Source organism: Apostichopus japonicus, chromosome 9, assembly GCF_037975245.1.
Source record: "Apostichopus japonicus isolate 1M-3 chromosome 9, ASM3797524v1, whole genome shotgun sequence".
NCBI lineage: Eukaryota > Metazoa > Echinodermata > Holothuroidea > Aspidochirotida > Stichopodidae > Apostichopus > Apostichopus japonicus.
The window spans coordinates 19,262,509-19,280,202 of NC_092569.1; the positions used below are offsets into that span (position 1 = coordinate 19,262,509).

Sequence of the window (17,694 nt, forward strand, 5' to 3'; positions counted from 1 at the left end):
TACATTTGCTATTTTGGAAAAAAATGGGGGAAGGCACGTGTCCCCAGTACCGCCCCCCCCGGCTCATACCCCCTGGTCCTGTGTGAGAAGAAACTATTGATCCAACAGGAGAGATCTCCCCGAATTCCATAATGGCCGATCTTTGCTAGCAATTTACGATGAGAGACTACATCAAATGCCTTAGAAAAATCAAGAAGATGATATCAACCTGGGTATCTTATCATAATAGTGATCTTAATCTGAAATAGTCATGAGAACCTAAGTAGTACACCAACTACTTCTTCTAAAACCATTGTAGGTCTGTTAAAATAGCATGATTGTCCAAATGATCCATGATGTGTTTCACCAATATTATGTTCTAACAACTTCGAACAGACACACGCTAGAGAGACTGGACGGTAATTGGATGCAAGATGCTTATCATCCTTCTTAAAAATTGGAGCTATATTAGCATTATTTCAATCAGATGGTACAGCACCATCAGACAATCAATGAAGCAAGAATTGGAGCACTTTCAACAGTTAGCTCTTTCAGTAGACGGTTAGGAATATTGTCTGGCCCGGAAGCCTTAGATTCAACAATATTTAACAGCAATTTTTGGACACTAGGTTCAGTGACAGGTGTTCTTTTTGAATCTCACAATTACATTATTTTTCAATGCAATGGAACCAACGACTGTTTTATCATTTACATATAAGGACTGCTTTGTTCCGCTTTTTCTATCTTTTGAGCTGGAATGGGTCCAATTAGTGCGCAGATCGTAAGTATGGGGAGTATATAGATTCTCTGAATTTCAAGCGAACGCCCCTTTCTGAGCATTCTGACGTCACGTGACGTCACTACGTGTCAATTGGCTATGTCATGATATCAATACATGTAAGCAACGTAGCGGTGCGCTCACAAATTTAGCCGGTAGGGGATCACAAATATTTCAAAATGTCGACAAGAATACAACGTGATAAGGAGAAAAAACAACAGGAGGAATTTCAGGCAATCCTTAGACGGCTTCTACTCGAAGAAGATAACAAATATTGCGCTGATTGTGATGCCAAAGGTAGTTTTCTGAAACTGTTATCGCGAAACCACTATTTACTTCCTTGCACTTGTGTGTGTTATGTACAGTAGGCCTATCCCTTATGTATGCAGTCTATGTTTCGGTGCCGAGCAGTTTTACGTGTATATTATAACCTAGGTTTAGGACTAACTCAACAAGTCTGTTCAAGTTGACTAGTATGTGTAAAAAAATAAGATCATGATTGGTAAAGGGTACAATTTAGTGTTCAAAGTTTGTGCAGCAGTTTTAAAGGGCCTTATTTTGAAATTTGCCTAGACATACACCAAGTTGAATGGTCCTTGTGTACAAAACTGCATATGTCTATACAGTAGGCCTAACTCCTAAGAACTTATTCATATTTGCACTTGCTATAGCCCTGTTTGACCATTTTGAGATGAAACAGAAACACCAAACTATTCCCGGTTAATAGGTCCAAAATGTTGTGAGAACTGCAGTATGATGTGTTTGTATTGACAACTTGCCACTCCAGACTGTCATCTCGTTGCAATGCTAATGCCTAACTTAGGGCAGGCTCAGTGTTAAATAATATCTTCATATTATCTAGACCTAGGCCTATATCCACATTATTTTTGGAAAATTGAAAAGATTAAAGATGTAAATATTGTTAACTTGTTAATTTAATAAATATCTCATTGTATATCTAGAGAGTATACTTCATGATTGAGTCAAACATGACTTGCAGTTGAAGAAATAGAAATGTGAAAATTTGTCGCCCATAAGAAATGTTTCAGCACTTGTGATCGTCTTCCTATAGGTTTGTCATCAGTGTCACCTATAAGGGAAGGCTTAGAACTGTTTATTTTCAGTGACAAAGTTAGAAGTTTCCCGGTACAAGTAGAATAGTTTAAACTATGTTGTAATATACGTAAAGCGACTTGGTTAAGAGTAAGTTAACTTATTACATTGCATTAAATGCTCTCTTGTTTATAATCTATCGCACAGGACCAAGATGGGCCTCATGGAACATAGGTGTTTTTCTTTGCATTCGATGTGCTGGTATTCACAGAAACTTGGGAGTCCACATATCTAAAGTAAAATCGGTCAACCTTGACACTTGGACAGAAAAGCAAACCCTGGTAATGTCATTAGTACATAAGGATTATAATGTACTTGTACAGTTTGGAAAAATGTTTTGAGTGACTCATGTCGGTAAAATGCGTCTTAAAGTTTGAACATGGGGGAGTAATTATTATCTCACTTTCCAGCATATTTGAAGTAATATAATAATGGGCTCTTAAAAGCAGCTCGACAGGTTTTATCGATCCTGGAACCTTTTCATCAATTGCAATTCCCTTCACTTGCCCTCAGAGTCAAAAATGAGATCCAGATGTTGGGATTTTCCCTGACAATGTATGATATATAATAGACATGTCTGCTTGGTTTCCAGTGATGTCAGATCTCAGACAGTCAATTGCCTAATTACTGTTACCCTGTATCACTGTTACCCATTCTTTTTGTCATTTTACTTTGAGAATAAATTAAACTTAACTTGTTTGAGTTTACCAAGAATCCTAGTAAAAATGTATTTCATTCAAAGTTAACAAACTTGATGGAATCTTGACTCTGATTTATCCTGCAAAGACATCTAGGCTAGATAAGTGCTGGATACAGTACACAAACTCAGTTTGGTACAGTATGTCACCACACTCACTAGAGCCAATCTCATTCCGGCCAAAGCTTCTTGCTTAAATTTTTGTTTACTTAATTTCCCTATAAAGTTGCAACATATTCTACTGTATGAACTGTATGTATCCTACTGTCACATGAAACCTTACTGTATATATCCCTGCATCCCTGACACCTTGTTCTGGGACATCTCCCACTTTCTTTGGTGTATCCTGATTGATATTTGATCCCATTTGAAGTTGTCACCCGTGTTAACTCTTCTCCTACCATACTGTGGTTAAGTAACGTCACTCATAATTGAGTTTGCCCGGTACACTATCTGTTGCAAAGTATCAACAGTATGCGGGTCCTTTCGCACCCTATTCATTATAGTATCAACTATCGTTGAGTTCAAATGTCAGCTATCATGTCTCTTTGTCGTTTCAGAGTATCGAAAGTTTAGGCAATAGAAGCTGTAGGAGAGTGTACGAAGCTGACCTGCCGTCATCCTTCAGACGACCACAGACGGACTCGTATCCTTTTGCAGAGTTATGTACAGTATCATATAGATCTGTGATTTGTGTGAGTGTCTATTCCAGTACGCAAATGTGCTATTCCCCCCCCCCCCCCAGGTGCTCCTGTTCTGCAACGGTACAATATATATATCCAGCAACAAACTAGGAGTGGAGTGAGAAAATAAATGAACAAAATTGTTAACTACCATTAATAGGGGTATGTGGCATGCACTAATTCAATGTTAGAGTGTACACATCCTTGCTGGAACAATATTTTCATTAACACAGAATTGAAAGGTTTGAGCTACTGCACCATTGGTGCTCTACAGTAGTTTTTCTTGGGATGGGGGGGGGGGGAGGTGAGAGGTGGGGTTGGTAGTCTGTCCCTTCTCCGGTGTCTGTATGTCTTATGTAAACCATCTGAGCAATTTGATATTTGATATCATTAAATATTGCAAAACACTAATTTTGCTATTTGCACAACCAAAGCAAATAAAAAGCAAGTTTCTCTGTAAGTGATTGATTGGCAAAACTCCTAAAAGATAAGATTAAATTATAGGCTCTAAAACCAATATTCCACAAGTAGAGTGAGAAACATACAAACATTTGTGACTTATCACAGGTTAAATAGATACATCTGACTTCATATGCGCCTATCCCCTGGGTGTAAACCTTTGAACGTTTTCTCAGGGAAGAATGTTACGTTGTTGACCCCATGGATTGCAAGCTAAAATGCAGAGAATTCAAAACAGGTCTAAAATTGAGAAATATAAATTGATGATACATCCTGAAGTACCTTTGTTGAATCAAGAATACATTTGTTCTGGTCAGTGTGGTGTTAACTTGCTTGAATTCCAACGCCCAATTTCCTTAACGATAACAACAGAGCATTGGAGCATTTCATACGGGCAAAGTACGAGCATAAGAAGTATGTCGACAGAGAATTGGAGAAACAGCTTCTCACAGTAAGTCACATAATTTATAATATCTGTATGACGTTTCATGGTACTTTTGGTCATGTTTCGATGTGACTGTTAAGTTTCTGTGAAATAATACATTATATCAGGCAACATTAGTCGTCTTTATTGGATCTCGGTAGGCCAGTTCAAAATATTGTTCATAGAGGAATATTGAGAAATAATTCGAGTGAATCAGTGACAATACAACCGTTCAGTTGTAGACAACATGCCCTTACTGTAGATACTCTACAGTATGCAGAGATGTACAATATACACTAACTTGGTAGGGCACATAACATTAGTCTAGATGATAATTACAGTTGAGAAATGTTTAAAATGATCATTTAGAGTTCTTGCTTGCTATGCATTGTTTTAACCTGACTCTTCCATGCTCTCTCATTAAACAAAACTCAATTAAATTAATTACCTATAATGGTGTTTTATTGTTTTTACTTCATCAAGTTGAAAAGACAGGAGACACCCAAGAGTGAACCAGAGAAAAAGAAGAAAAATACTCAGGACCAAAAGCCTGTCACTCTACAGAAATTAGCTAAAGTGAGTAGATGAATCATTTATCCGGTAAGGCAAAAGCAAAAATTTGACACACTGAAGCATACTGAAGCACTGAAGCATTAATTTAGGACTGTTAGCTCCGTGGTTAACTCCGGTGCCTTTCAATCATAAGGTCCCGAGTTTGAGTCACTCTTAGATTAAATGTATGTCGTCCAGTTACAGAGTTGTTGACAGTTGACAATTCATAATCATGGACGTTAAATATGAATCTAAGAGACTGACTTCGGTCAGCTTGCGGCTTTGATAAGCCAATGATGGCTTCTTCGCAAGTTCCTGCTTGCAGGGGGATCTAAAGTACGTACAAACAATACATACATACATACTATATACTAGTAATATTGCGGTAGTTTGTGAAAAGTAAAAATTTATCACATAGAACATGCTGTGCAAACTTTGAATGCTAACTTATTTCTTGAGGAGTTTTCCTGCGTCCATAAGATGAGACATAACAGTATCCTGTGGGACTTTAGAGGTTCCCAAGGGATGCTATTTAGGCTACAGTAAACGTACTTACTGTCGCCATTCCTCTGATCAAGCTTGCAGATATGAAAATCTATCCATGTTCACAGGCCCAAACACCATTGTGTTCCTTTGTTGTTAAACACTTATGCAGCCTCTTTGTTAGTGAAAATGGCATTTTTGCATAGACTTTGCCTTAACCTGGTGGCAGATTACTGAACAGCAGAAATGTAAATAGTTTACCCGAGAACATAGTCTGTTAATATCCTGGACTGAAACATGAAGCAAATTTACAACACAATTGCAGATTCTAGCTTGAAGGCTGTCAAACACATTTGATAGAAAAGAAAATGGTACCAAAGCATTCAAAGAGGAAGGAAGGCTTTGTATTTTTGGTTTCTCCCCAATTATCTGTCAATTCATAGTAGTCATGTTTAAATAGTTTCAGTAACATCCAGGTAGCTGCATTGAACAAGGAGAGGATATTTGATGGAATGATCGCAAGTCTCGTAATAAGTCAACTTATGTAAAGGTCTTGTCAAGTCATTGCCTGTCGTTTTGCTGACTCAAATCACAGTATTATCCTCAACAAGCAAAGGGGAAATGAAAACAAGAAAACCTTGCTGGAATAATTTCTAAAACCTCATAACACATCTAAAACATCATAAGGACTTCATAATTTCCAAAAAAAGATTTAAACGATGACTCGTAGTGGCACTGGCTATCAGCGGTCATCATTCAACGAGGAGTTTCTTAAACCTTCATGTCTAACCTGCATGACCAGATTACATATCTGCAGGTGAAAAGAATTGTCTGTGGGCTGTCATGGCCGTGATCAACAGAAACATGTTTTTGTGATGCTCGTACTTCTTCATCTTCTTACCCAGGCACCCGGTACTGCCAAGAGTAGATCATCCCCTACCAAGGTGCAGCTTGCCCCTCTCAATGCCAGTTCATTCCAGCGGGCTAAGCCATCTCAACCAGGGGTGGTGAACTCGGCTCCAGCCACTCCACCCAAAACCAATAGTTCTATGGATGATCTTCTAGGATTAGGTAAGCCAAAACCCCCTCCCAAAAAAGTGATCCCTTAAGTGGAATATATGTAAAGGGTTGAGAAGTTATAAATTCAAATAAGAAGGTTATTGTTACCCTTCTTGTGTAATCTCGATCATTTTAATAGTACAAAATACCAACAAACTTAATTGTAAACAGTTCAGAATGAGAACTGTATCCTTAATAACAAGGTTATGATTCATTTCTCTTTGTTCCACAGATACGCCGAAAGTAACTAACAATAACGATCTATTTGCAATGCCGATACCCCAGCAGACTCCATCTGTGGCTGCTCAAACTATTTCGGCGCCCCAGATGGTCGCTTCTTCTTCGGCACCTTCTCTGTCGTCACCGTCCCAGCCGCCCGCTACGAACGGAATCGCAAACGATGTAGATCTCTTCGGTCAGGAGACCTCCAGCAGCAGCAGCAGTACCTCAGGGAAGACCTCCAAAGAATCCATTTTAGCTCTCTTCGGAAATCAACCTAGTCAACAGCAACAGATGTACAATGTTCCAGGTATTCATCTGAAATTAATTGAATGTGATTTTGCAGTCACATCTTCTACAATATTCTTACCAGTCTCTCTCAAGTTTATATCCTGAATACTGTTTTGCACAAGCTCTATTAATTTTTTTGCCCCCTATGATATGCAGAGATGTATGAAAACTAATATGTAAGGGAATAAGAACAACAATTTACCTTGTAATCGCATCCCAAAATGTCAGTCAAAGTGGATAAATTGCTTTACAATTGCAAAGGTGTGTCTCAGTGTTTGTACATAGAAACTATAGTATATTATAAGAGACAAGTAGATGGTTGTAACTGGACGTTTGGTTGTCACAGTTGCAAGTAAAAGACAATTGTTAAACCATTAAAGACAGCAGTGACTCAGTCATTGAGATGGGAGGTGGACACAACTGTACCGTTCCACAGCTTGTAACAGAGTGTCAAGTCCCAGTCCCAGGCCCGCTGTATCAGAGTCAGATGTTCGAGTAAGACAGCAACTTCTGGCCGATATTTTAACCATAAAATTTGTCAAACAGTTGAGTTATTGTGATCTTTCTGGCTGTAAATGCTGTCAGTATTATTCAAAGTTCTTCTTGTCAATAGAAGCATTCGTATGAATTCAGATGGCCGGGAGAGTTTGTATCGATGATACTCTAGTCATAATGCATAATTGCATCAATTTATCTTCTTTTAGGTGGTATGTACATTCCATCACAGCAACAGAACCACGCTGCATTGGGGAACAGCTTTGGCCAACCACAAATGATGATGAATCAACAACAACAACAGCAGCCACAACAACAGCCTGGCTACCAGCAAGGCATGATGGGAATGCCTGCAGGGCAGCCGGGCATGATGGGAGTTAATATGGGTTACAACCCCATGCAGCAACAACAAGCATATCTACAACAGGTAAGTTTTATCACTTACTTTGGGCCAACTTGTTCTATTTGAGAAATCCAGTTTTGGTTCCTTGCTGATAGCAAAGGAACCTTTGTAGTCAGGTCAGTGTATGTGTGTGAAACTTAAGTTTGTATGCATGATGACTCAACAAGGGAATGAGTCATCAATGCCATACTTGGTGGGTGGGTGGTCCATAATGAATTGATAAACCCTATTGTGCTCGTATCATGAATATTAATGAGAACACAGTCAATATTGCAAGTGCCTGCATGCAATATGGTCATTTTCCCCGCAAATTAAAACTTTTGTGCAAACGACACGTATGTCATGCAGAGATATACTAGCAAAGTGACACGGGATGGTCGGTCTTGGACTCGGGGTCCCACATTTGTGGGATATGTCTGGATATGGACGGAAGTCCCGCCAGCTGACCTAGGAGAGAGAACAGAAGGTCATTGATATCAGCAATTGTTGCTGCGTGGGACTTCTTTAAATCATGGCTGGACAAAATAACCAACACACAACACTCCAATCAATGGAAAAGGATATTATAATTTGATACCCAGGTTATCATCTACTCAGATTATAAGTATTCTCATTCTTTGAGTCACTCTTTGTTATCAAAAGAGAAACAGATTTATGTCTAGTAATGATTTAGAATTTCTGCAAAATTTTAAGATATTCAAACAATCTGTCATTATTTTACAATCTCATGCCGAAATGAGCCTTTGGTCAAATTAATTTAGATGTTCACCTGTCAGTTGCTTCAGAAAGCAATACACTCACTCAGTGTTCCATTGTCTTCATTCCCATAAATAATCGATGTCAAATAATTAATAGCAGATTTCAGAAGTGATAAAAATGTGCAAGAAATATTATTTTTAAAGTCTATACACAAACTTTCATTCCTTACATTAAATAAGGTACAAATTACAGGGTAAAAGAATAGCCATGTTGGTGCACAATGGGACATTTTGTATTTTTTTAAGTATCATGTGTTCTTACAGGGATTATGCAGTATGAATCTATGTGCCGAAGAGAGAGGTTGTTGCATTGGTCTAACATCATTTAGTGATGAACCCATATGATTTTGTAACATTCTTTACTTGTGCAAAAATTTGTTTTAAGTAAATGAATTTGATGCTGATCTAACCATATTGTCTTTTTCACTTTTCCTTGAAACTTAAACAGTTTCAAGCTCGGTTCATTTTTTGTTGCTGGATTTTCTAATCCAATATAAACTCCATATTCTCTGTAATGGAAACAGAGAAGTTTATATCAATGCCACAGAACTGTTTCAGTTCTTGAGTGTTTTAATAAAACTAACATTTTGTATTTCTATCAGAAATAAAGTGCTCTGGGGGGCGGTCGAAGGGGGATTGGAATTGCTTCACAAAGTCTGCTTGCTTGGTAGTTTATACACATTTATGGTCCTGTTTGTTCTATAACCCATCCCATGCAAAACTAACATACAGAAACTGTGCTCTTTACTATTGTCATTTGTCTTTGACTTTTAGAGAAGGTTACCAAAGATTGCTTCTGGACATGAAAGGCCATATTGCTCATTATATTAAAACACTGGCAGCCCTAGTCCCTTACATCACAAATGTAATTATGTGGTCTAGATGGTATTGAATATCAATGGATACTTGAAAGAGAACAGATACAACACATCAACTGTTATGTAGTTGTGGTTTCCGTGTTTAGTTAATCTGCTTTGCTAAATAGTTTCAGACTGAGCAGTAGTAGTGTAACACATGCAATATTCTCCTACCTTACCTACTTGTGTTGTGTGTGACTTTGTTGATATCAACTGTTATGTATTTGTCCAGTTGTGGTTTATGTGTTTAGTTAATCTGTTTCCCTTTACTAATAGTTTCAGACTGAGCAGTAGTAGTGTAACACATGCAATATCCTCTTACCTTACCTACTTGTGTAGTGTGTGACTTTGTTGATATTAACTGTTATGTATTTGTCTAGTTGTGGTTTATGTGCTTAGTTAATCTGTTTCGCTTTACTAATAGTTTCAGACTGAGCAGTTTCAGGGCTCCAGTCACTTCAACCGACAGCCCCTGCTTGATTCTAACCAAAGGCAGTCGCCTGTAACCAACATGCCTGCTACTCAACAGCCAACTAACAACATGCATATGCAACAGTCATACATGCATATGCAACAGCCCTCAGCAGAGACTGACGTGTTTTGGCAACAGCCACAGCATGGTCAGTCTCGCCAGCCCATGCAGTCTCAGAATATGTATACGCCCCACTCGCATTCTGCTGCCACGGCAACATTCTCTCCATCGATGAACATGTCACAGTTCTCCACTAACCAGGCAGGCTCAGGCAGGGCGGAGTCACAATACATGCATATGCAGCAGCAACCTGATATTAATCAGGTTTGCCCCTCCCACTTGTCTTTGATTTCTTCCTTCTTCTAGCCATCTTTCATCTTCTTCTTCTATTTCTGCATCTCCCAATACTTCTGCATGATCTTCTACAAATTGTCACATTGGTTCTCTTGGCTTGCTTGATCATATTTCTTATGACATCATAGTTGGTGATATATATATATATCATGCACGTATTGTGAATGCAGCTGTTTGTAATTGCAATATAACGTTAACCACCTATCTAATACTGTAATACCCATCCTACAGAATGTAGTGACAAATTGCATTAGCCCCCCCCCCCCCAACAGATGTTTCATTACTGAAATAAGTTTGGTTACTTTTCAAAACCAGTACCAACAGTGTCATATAAACTTACATACCACTTGACATTGCGTACAGTATATGTATGGAAATATCAGAACATAATGCGTCACTTTCATAAACCGTTAAATTACTAGTCACTGGGATTAAATGTCCTTCAATGGCAAGAATTGCTTCACGTAACATTTACAATCTTTGTGAAGATTGTTTTTCTAGTTTTGGTTTCTAGTGAGAAGCCAACTAATTTGTAAATTTTTTGCTGTAATAAATTGCAAACGTGATTGAGAAGAGGGAAGGAAGTGTCATGTGACTCATGTTACGGTTTATGTAAATAGAGTAGGTAAGGGGAGACTCCTTGATCATACTGCAGGTATACAGCGTCATGTGTGTAGTATTTAGACATGAAACATCTCTGTGTGTTAATTTATCAACACAACTACTGTAGCAATAGCACAGACTTTGACAAATGTGAAAATATTACATAGTACAGTAGCCAGATATCCTTGAGATAAAGCAACAAGTTGATTACCATGTAGATTGTATATGAAGTTGTTAACATGTTATTCTACATTGACAATCTCAAAGTACATACAGAAGGAGATAAAGCAATACAGACTTCTGTACGTTAATAAATCATTGAAAGTCCACTATGACTGTGCACTGAATGGATTTAACACAGGCACACACAATGCTAAAGCCAGAGGATCAGTTAAATTTGTCATTGCATACTGTAGCAAAAAATGCTGCTTTGCAACTGAACTGATGTTCGAAACCAGTAAGGAATGTCGTAATTCCACTGTAGGCATTTGTCACCCGTGTCTAACAATATTAGTTCTGTTTTGGTGACATATTTGCCTTACTCTAGAGATCAAATATGTATAAATATATATATATATATATATATATATATCCAGATGTATGCTAGTCAAGTGTTTGGTATGTAACCTGTGCTTCAAGTCCAACTTGATAATATGTTTGATACATGAACTTCAGACCTGTTCACACTCTTTGATCTTAGTACAATAGAGGTCTGTGTGTTTAGTACTGTACATGATATAGTTTGATTACATACTGATGATAATCAGTATTTGTATGTTTTGGAGGGCTCGGGGTTTAAGCAATATTAATTCAGTCACTTAAGTAGTTAAATACGTTTCCATTTGCTGTACTGACCAGAACATAGGGGCTGCTGAGCCACTGTAACATGTAATCAATACACTTGTGAATATTGAAGTAAGGGAGATCATAATGTTTTATGGAAGGTTATCAAATTTTTATTTTTATGGGGGGGTTGGGGTTGGGGCATGTATACAGCAATTGTTCAAAGTGGAAGGTTTGGTCAATTGGGCTCTCCAGCACTTCAAAGAGGGCGCTGTTATATCAGTCCTAATGCGCATGGTTTTTACTGTTCACTGATCTCTGTATCACAGTATTAAATAGATAATATGTAAACGCTCACTAGCATGTGAACACGCCTGGTGAACTTGCGAAAAATTGTGATTTAGTAAACGCAAGTTAAGGTGATTTGAACAATTAGTTTGACTTGAAGCTTCCAAAAGTGTTTCAAAAAATCTCTTCCTCTGTAACTACAAACAAAATTGTGTCAGAGAATGCAACTTGTCACAGTTTTGTGGAACTAGATAGGACCGAGGTGGCAGCACCTTCTGTTGTTTGGGGAGGGGGGGGGGGGGTGTCTGGAGAGCCTTATTGGACATACATAATTGCTTAGAAGTTGGAAGTCAGAACACTGCATAATGGACAGCTGTAAAACGTATCTTGTTTGATGTACTGTACCTATGGTGGAGGTTTCCTACAGGTTTATCCAATATCCTGATGAATCAATTTATTTAATTGCTTGATACTTTCGTTGCATCCATCATTTACTCACTGAAGGTATATCAGTATTAGCGACAAATTTGAGCATACTGAAAAAATTTCTGAAAGCTTTCAAAGATACATTTCCTGTGTAGTTCTGAATTATATTGAGAAATGTTCATATATGTTCATATTAGAGTATTAACTGTCACAGTGTAGGGCACTCAAGGGTATGCTAAAATGCTTGCTGAAGTTATATCAAGAGTGATCAATATTGACATTCCAGCATATTTTGAGCCTATATGATGACCTTTAACCTTGAAATGCGTTATGGCCTGCAGTTACCAGGAACATAACCATTACAGCAACTGTCTTTAACAAATTTTGATAGCAGAAATGGTGACATCCATTGCCAACATATTTTTCAATAGTCAAGACTATTGTATTCACTGACTATGCTATTGACCAATGGAAATGGCAGGTCATCTTGCCTTGCATCTATCGAAATGTTTCTTGACCTCCGAATTACGTTAAGACCAAAAAATATGGATTGAAAGTTCTTCAGCATGGCTTCAGTTTGCATGTAATGCATACAAGCTTCAAGCTGTTCAATTCCGGCAAGATTCTCTTTGGTTGACGAAGATATTTGGAGACATTTTCCTATAATCTTGGCTCACATGTATCTCTACATTTATAATATTTAGAGCTCTGAATATATGTACTTCTGTCACCTTTCAAATTGGGTTCTTTCATTCTCTGATTTGTTCTGATTCTACTAAAATATTTCTTTATCATGCTCTCTCTCTTTTTTAAAACTGGTGACTGGTTTTCATATATGCTCTGCTTAAACTTTCCCCTCTGTTTCATAAGATCATCTCATTCAACAGATGATATTTTTAAAGAGCTCTAAAATTTCATATTAGGATCAACTCTTGCTTGATATATGCAGTATCATATTGTAGCTAGCTTTGATAACATGGTGTTTAAGTACTGGTAGGTACCTTGTGATGTGCAAAGTGTTCTAGATGACTATGGGAGGGGGGGGGGGACTCGGAGGGAGGGAGGTGGGAGGGACGATGTTTAACGATACATGTTTCATATACTAAGTTTACAGTTCTTTAAATGTGTATTTTACTATATGCTGGTCACAATGGCGATAAGCAGCTTTCAGTGCCTAATAGCATGTTAACTTTTTTTACTTTGGGGTCAGCAAATTTGTATTAATATTCATCTCTTCTGGAATAAGGGAAGGGGTGGGGGTGTGACAGGGGGAGGAAATGGTGTTAGAAAGTCGGATTTAAAAATAATGTTGAATTTGAGGGATACTGTCTCAGGTCTTTCATTGAAATGGTAGGTCATAGAGTTCTATATATGGTTAATGTTCATAATAATGTGAGCTATATTACAGTTGATATACCCTGTTCATGGTTACATTATCATTCATTGATTTAATCTCTTTCTCACATTTCTCATCCTCCGACGTAGGTTCAAGCTCAAATGCAGAATATGAGGATAGGTGGCAATCCAGGCATGACTGCTCAAATGACTATGAACGGACAGAATCCTCAGCAAATGCAGCAGCCTCCTCAACAACAGCAACAACAACCTGCACAAGCTGCGTGGAATAGTGGGATGTATCCCACAATGCAACAGGCCCAAGGGGTACCGGTGCAAGGCAACATGGGGTGGAATGGCAATATGGCTGGACAGACTCTCAGTACACAGTTGTGGAAATGATGACGAGTCTATTAAACAGTTAAAACGTCTATGTAATATTTTAGGCTGCTTCCCATAATCCCACCCCTTATCAGAGAGGTTGACCTTTGACCTCCCCATCGTTTCTTTTTTTCTTGTGTGGAAGCCCTTTGTGGAAATCCTTACCATTCTTAAGCAGCTAGCGAAATAATGAAAGTGCGAAGCTGTGAAAAATGAGGATGTTACATATATATAACTTCCAAACTATGTATCATATGCCCTTTTGCTATTGATGTGCACTGCTTGGTGCAAGAAACGTTTAAATGTCTGTATTAGGGGGAAAATACTTATATAATTTATTTCAGCATGAATTCTAATCATAGTGGGAAATGTGGGGAAAATTTCGAAATTTTGTGATTCTCTATTTTTTTTTTTTGGGGGGGGGGGTTGGGGCAATGGATTTCAAATGAGGTCACAATTTTTTGATTTTTTGTTTTAAATCAACAGTTCAAATAATCTGGTCTTAATGGAGCTGATAACAAGTTAATTTTGAGAAATTTAGATTTAGAGAATTTACCAAGTTTTCATGAACATGCTGTCAATTTCTTACATATTTGGGAAGCACATAATATAACCTGAAGAGGGAGTGAAACTAGTATATTCAGGAATCGATGTTACAGGGTTTATAGTCCGATTTCTGCTCAATTACTGTAAGCAGCTGTTGGTGCATTGCAAAGTAAACATTATCCACTTCATTTAAGACTGGAATTGAAGAGTATATTGGTTGTATTATTGTCACTACATATATTTATGGCAAACTTCAGAAAGCCATATGACCTCGTCCGATAAATATCTGTCTCGTCATAACCCTGCAGCCTGACGGTCAAGGGCAAAGACCTGTCCAGAGTAAGATGTACACTGTCCAGTTGTAGCATCATTTCCACATAGGCAGTAACATGAGATAGAAGATGTAAATAGTTTTCATGAAAAGTGAGAAGGTTAATTATACAAGCTGTTTGAGCCTCTTTTGTTAAGCAGAGGATTTATTCTGATCAATGCAGTCAAGTGATGGGAATGAGAAAAAAGGTGAAAGAGGATGGGAATCGATAGGGAAGCAGTCTAGATATGGAAAAATGATGTCAACCATTAGAACATTTAATCAGCTGTTTCCAGAAATGTTGTTGCTGCTTGGTATACTATCTCAGCTTTTCATGTTTTGCTCCTTCTTTTTTGGGGGTGGGGGAGGGGAAGGGGAAGGTGAGGAAAATGGGGGAGGAGGGTGTATGCAACCCAATGCATTAGCAGGTTTTTTTTTTTTATAGTGAACTTAGGAAGTTCTGCAACTTTTTCTGGCCTGTCTTTTGGTTGCATTATTATGATTTCTTGAATCAACCATCTCGTAATTTCATGTCCTAATTCTCAGAGTGTCCGTGGTGTGTAAAAAAATGATCATAACAATGGCAGAATGTATAGAACATTGTTGTGTAACTAGTTATTTAGTTATTGTAAAGTTTATTAATTTAAGTGACAGTTTAAAGACAAAAAAAAAAGGAAAAAATTAGAATAGAATAGATATCTTTGGTTAATCTCACTCGATTCGAAAACTAGGGTATTTTTTCGTCTTTCATTCAATGGACATCTTAAAATCTTTAATTTCCAAAGAGTACAATCTGTCTACAAAAACTGAGGGGAAAATAGTGTTACAATATCTAACCAAAGGAATACACAATGATATTGTTAAACTTTATTTGAGATACCGATCTGTTGTGCAAGAAGTACCTGTCATGGTCTGATCAATAGACTTAAGATAACAGAGTTGAGTAGTCTAAGAAAGTTGTCACAATTTTCATGTAAATTATCAAGTAGATGTGATGTCACTGGTGTAGGTAGCACTATGCCACTAGTTAGCTCGTTACCGTGGTGATATAAACCAACACCGTGTCATCCTATCAATAATTTTGATTGTTACTACCTATTAGTTTTGAATAATAACCCCAGGTTTTGTGCACACATTTGCACACTATAAATATCAGTTTATCCTAACAACGATATAACCCATAGGCCTATATATATATATATATATATATATATATATATATATATATATATGCCAAGCCATTTCTGTCTTTAGTGGTGTTAATACACACTGTGTAGTCTATGATATGATATTCACTGCTTTGAATGATTATCAAAGATCTGATTAGATTAGATTATATTATTCTGATCTGATTAGATTAGATTATAGATCTGATCTGATTAGATTATAGATCTGATCTGATTAGATTAGATTATAGATCTGATCTGATTAGATTAGATTGTGAAGTGCTCGTATGCACTGATTTTTCAATAATATCTACAAAAACTTGTCTCCCTGGCACCCACTTTCAAGAAATTCTTTTGTCAGTGGCTCCGTAAGTAGATATTGCCACTGACAGTATGATTTGATAAGTCAAACAGGAACCACAAAAATAATGAGGTAACCATTATTATTTTGTTGATTTATTTGTTTTTGGTTTAGTTTGAATCTAATGTTCTCTTTATCTGACCAAAGGGATTGTCTGAGAAATTACCATACAGTATTTTTGATGGACAAACAAACATTTCCCTGTATATATAGTTGTATTTGATTTAAATTTGACTGTAGATTGAATTAGTTTTAAGTTGTATCTTTAACAGAACAACCAAAAGTTAAAGAGTTTGATATTTTTCCAAAAGTTAAGGATTATCTTTGTTGTAAAATTTCACAATCCACTTTGATCATATCATGTGTGTCCTCCTTGTATCAAGATGCCCTCACTTTTTAAGTGTTAAACTGTCTGCTCTTTATATAGTCCAAAGATGTTTGTTCAAGGATTGGAAACTTTTACAAACTTCACTTGATTCGAATAAGTGACTTTGGTGGATAATATGAGTTCTTATTGGACTGGCCTAAAACGAGGGGGGGGGTGAAGGGGCTGTCTCTTTGGTCCAAAGTCCAGCATTTTCTTTTCAGTTTCAAATTGTTGTTGGAAACTGTACAATATACCAACATGTATGTAGTGGCAAATTAAAGTATTAATTGTCATGTATCTTTTTTTTTCAATTTAATTTATTTGTTTTTTCAATCGTGTTATACTGTTGCAAACACTGGATACTATAGGTTATGACAGTCTTACAATAAGTAAGCAAATCTTATCCGCAAAGCAAGCTTTTGTTTATAATCGAGCGAATAAGCTACATATTCACAAATAATTTTCTTGAAAGTTGCGACCCTTTGAGATTGAATAATATCCAATCTACTGTAGTGGACTGTTCATATCATGCAGACTGTACTATTAACAATGACTGTTGCTAGTTACCAGAATGAACAATTGAAACTCTATATTAAAGATTATCAGTAGTTAACCTAAATAGTAACCTTGGAAGTTATGTTTCAAACACTGTCAAGTTTGTCCCGAGGTTCTAGTTACCCTTCCAAATGCTTTAGGAGGGTTGAATTTAGTGATCAAGTACAATTTTCTGAAGGAGGCACCTTAACAGAAGTTTTTAAGTTTGACCATATCTAATGAAGTTTTGTTCTCATTGAGGTAAAATGCTATGATGGAAGCAAGAGTGAAAAGTGCCATCATAAGTGATTCTGGTTTGGTATTTTCCTTTTTTCGTATGGGCGTGTTTGTTTGTGCATATTTAAGGAAAAGAGACAACTTTTCATCAGATCCCAAGGTTTTCATGAAACCTGACCAGCAGAGTTCACCCTTATCGTACCAAGATCAAACCATTTGTTATGGCGCGGTCCACTCCATGTGTGACCAAAGACGGCAGTAGTTCGGACAACAATTTGATG

General features: G+C 37.3%; 1 protein-coding gene across 2 annotated transcripts; it reads left to right on the forward strand.

The window, feature by feature from the left end:
- The first annotated feature begins 851 nt into the window (after positions 1-851).
- Positions 852-14,976, forward strand: LOC139974116 (stromal membrane-associated protein 1-like). Of its 2 annotated transcripts, XM_071981040.1 has the most exons (10): positions 852-1,054; positions 2,018-2,151; positions 3,128-3,213; positions 4,082-4,160; positions 4,617-4,709; positions 6,074-6,239; positions 6,460-6,756; positions 7,442-7,659; positions 9,675-10,046; positions 13,662-14,976. In XM_071981040.1, exons 1-10 carry the CDS (start codon positions 937-939, stop codon positions 13,911-13,913), a joined length of 1,815 nt encoding a protein of 604 aa, XP_071837141.1. In that variant the 5' UTR covers positions 852-936; the 3' UTR covers positions 13,914-14,976. The 2 variants fall into 2 exon arrangements, with proteins under 2 accessions (XP_071837141.1, XP_071837142.1); XM_071981041.1 differs by lacking the exon at positions 9,675-10,046 and having other exon boundaries at positions 855-1,054.
- Positions 14,977-17,694: the final 2,718 nt, after the last annotated feature.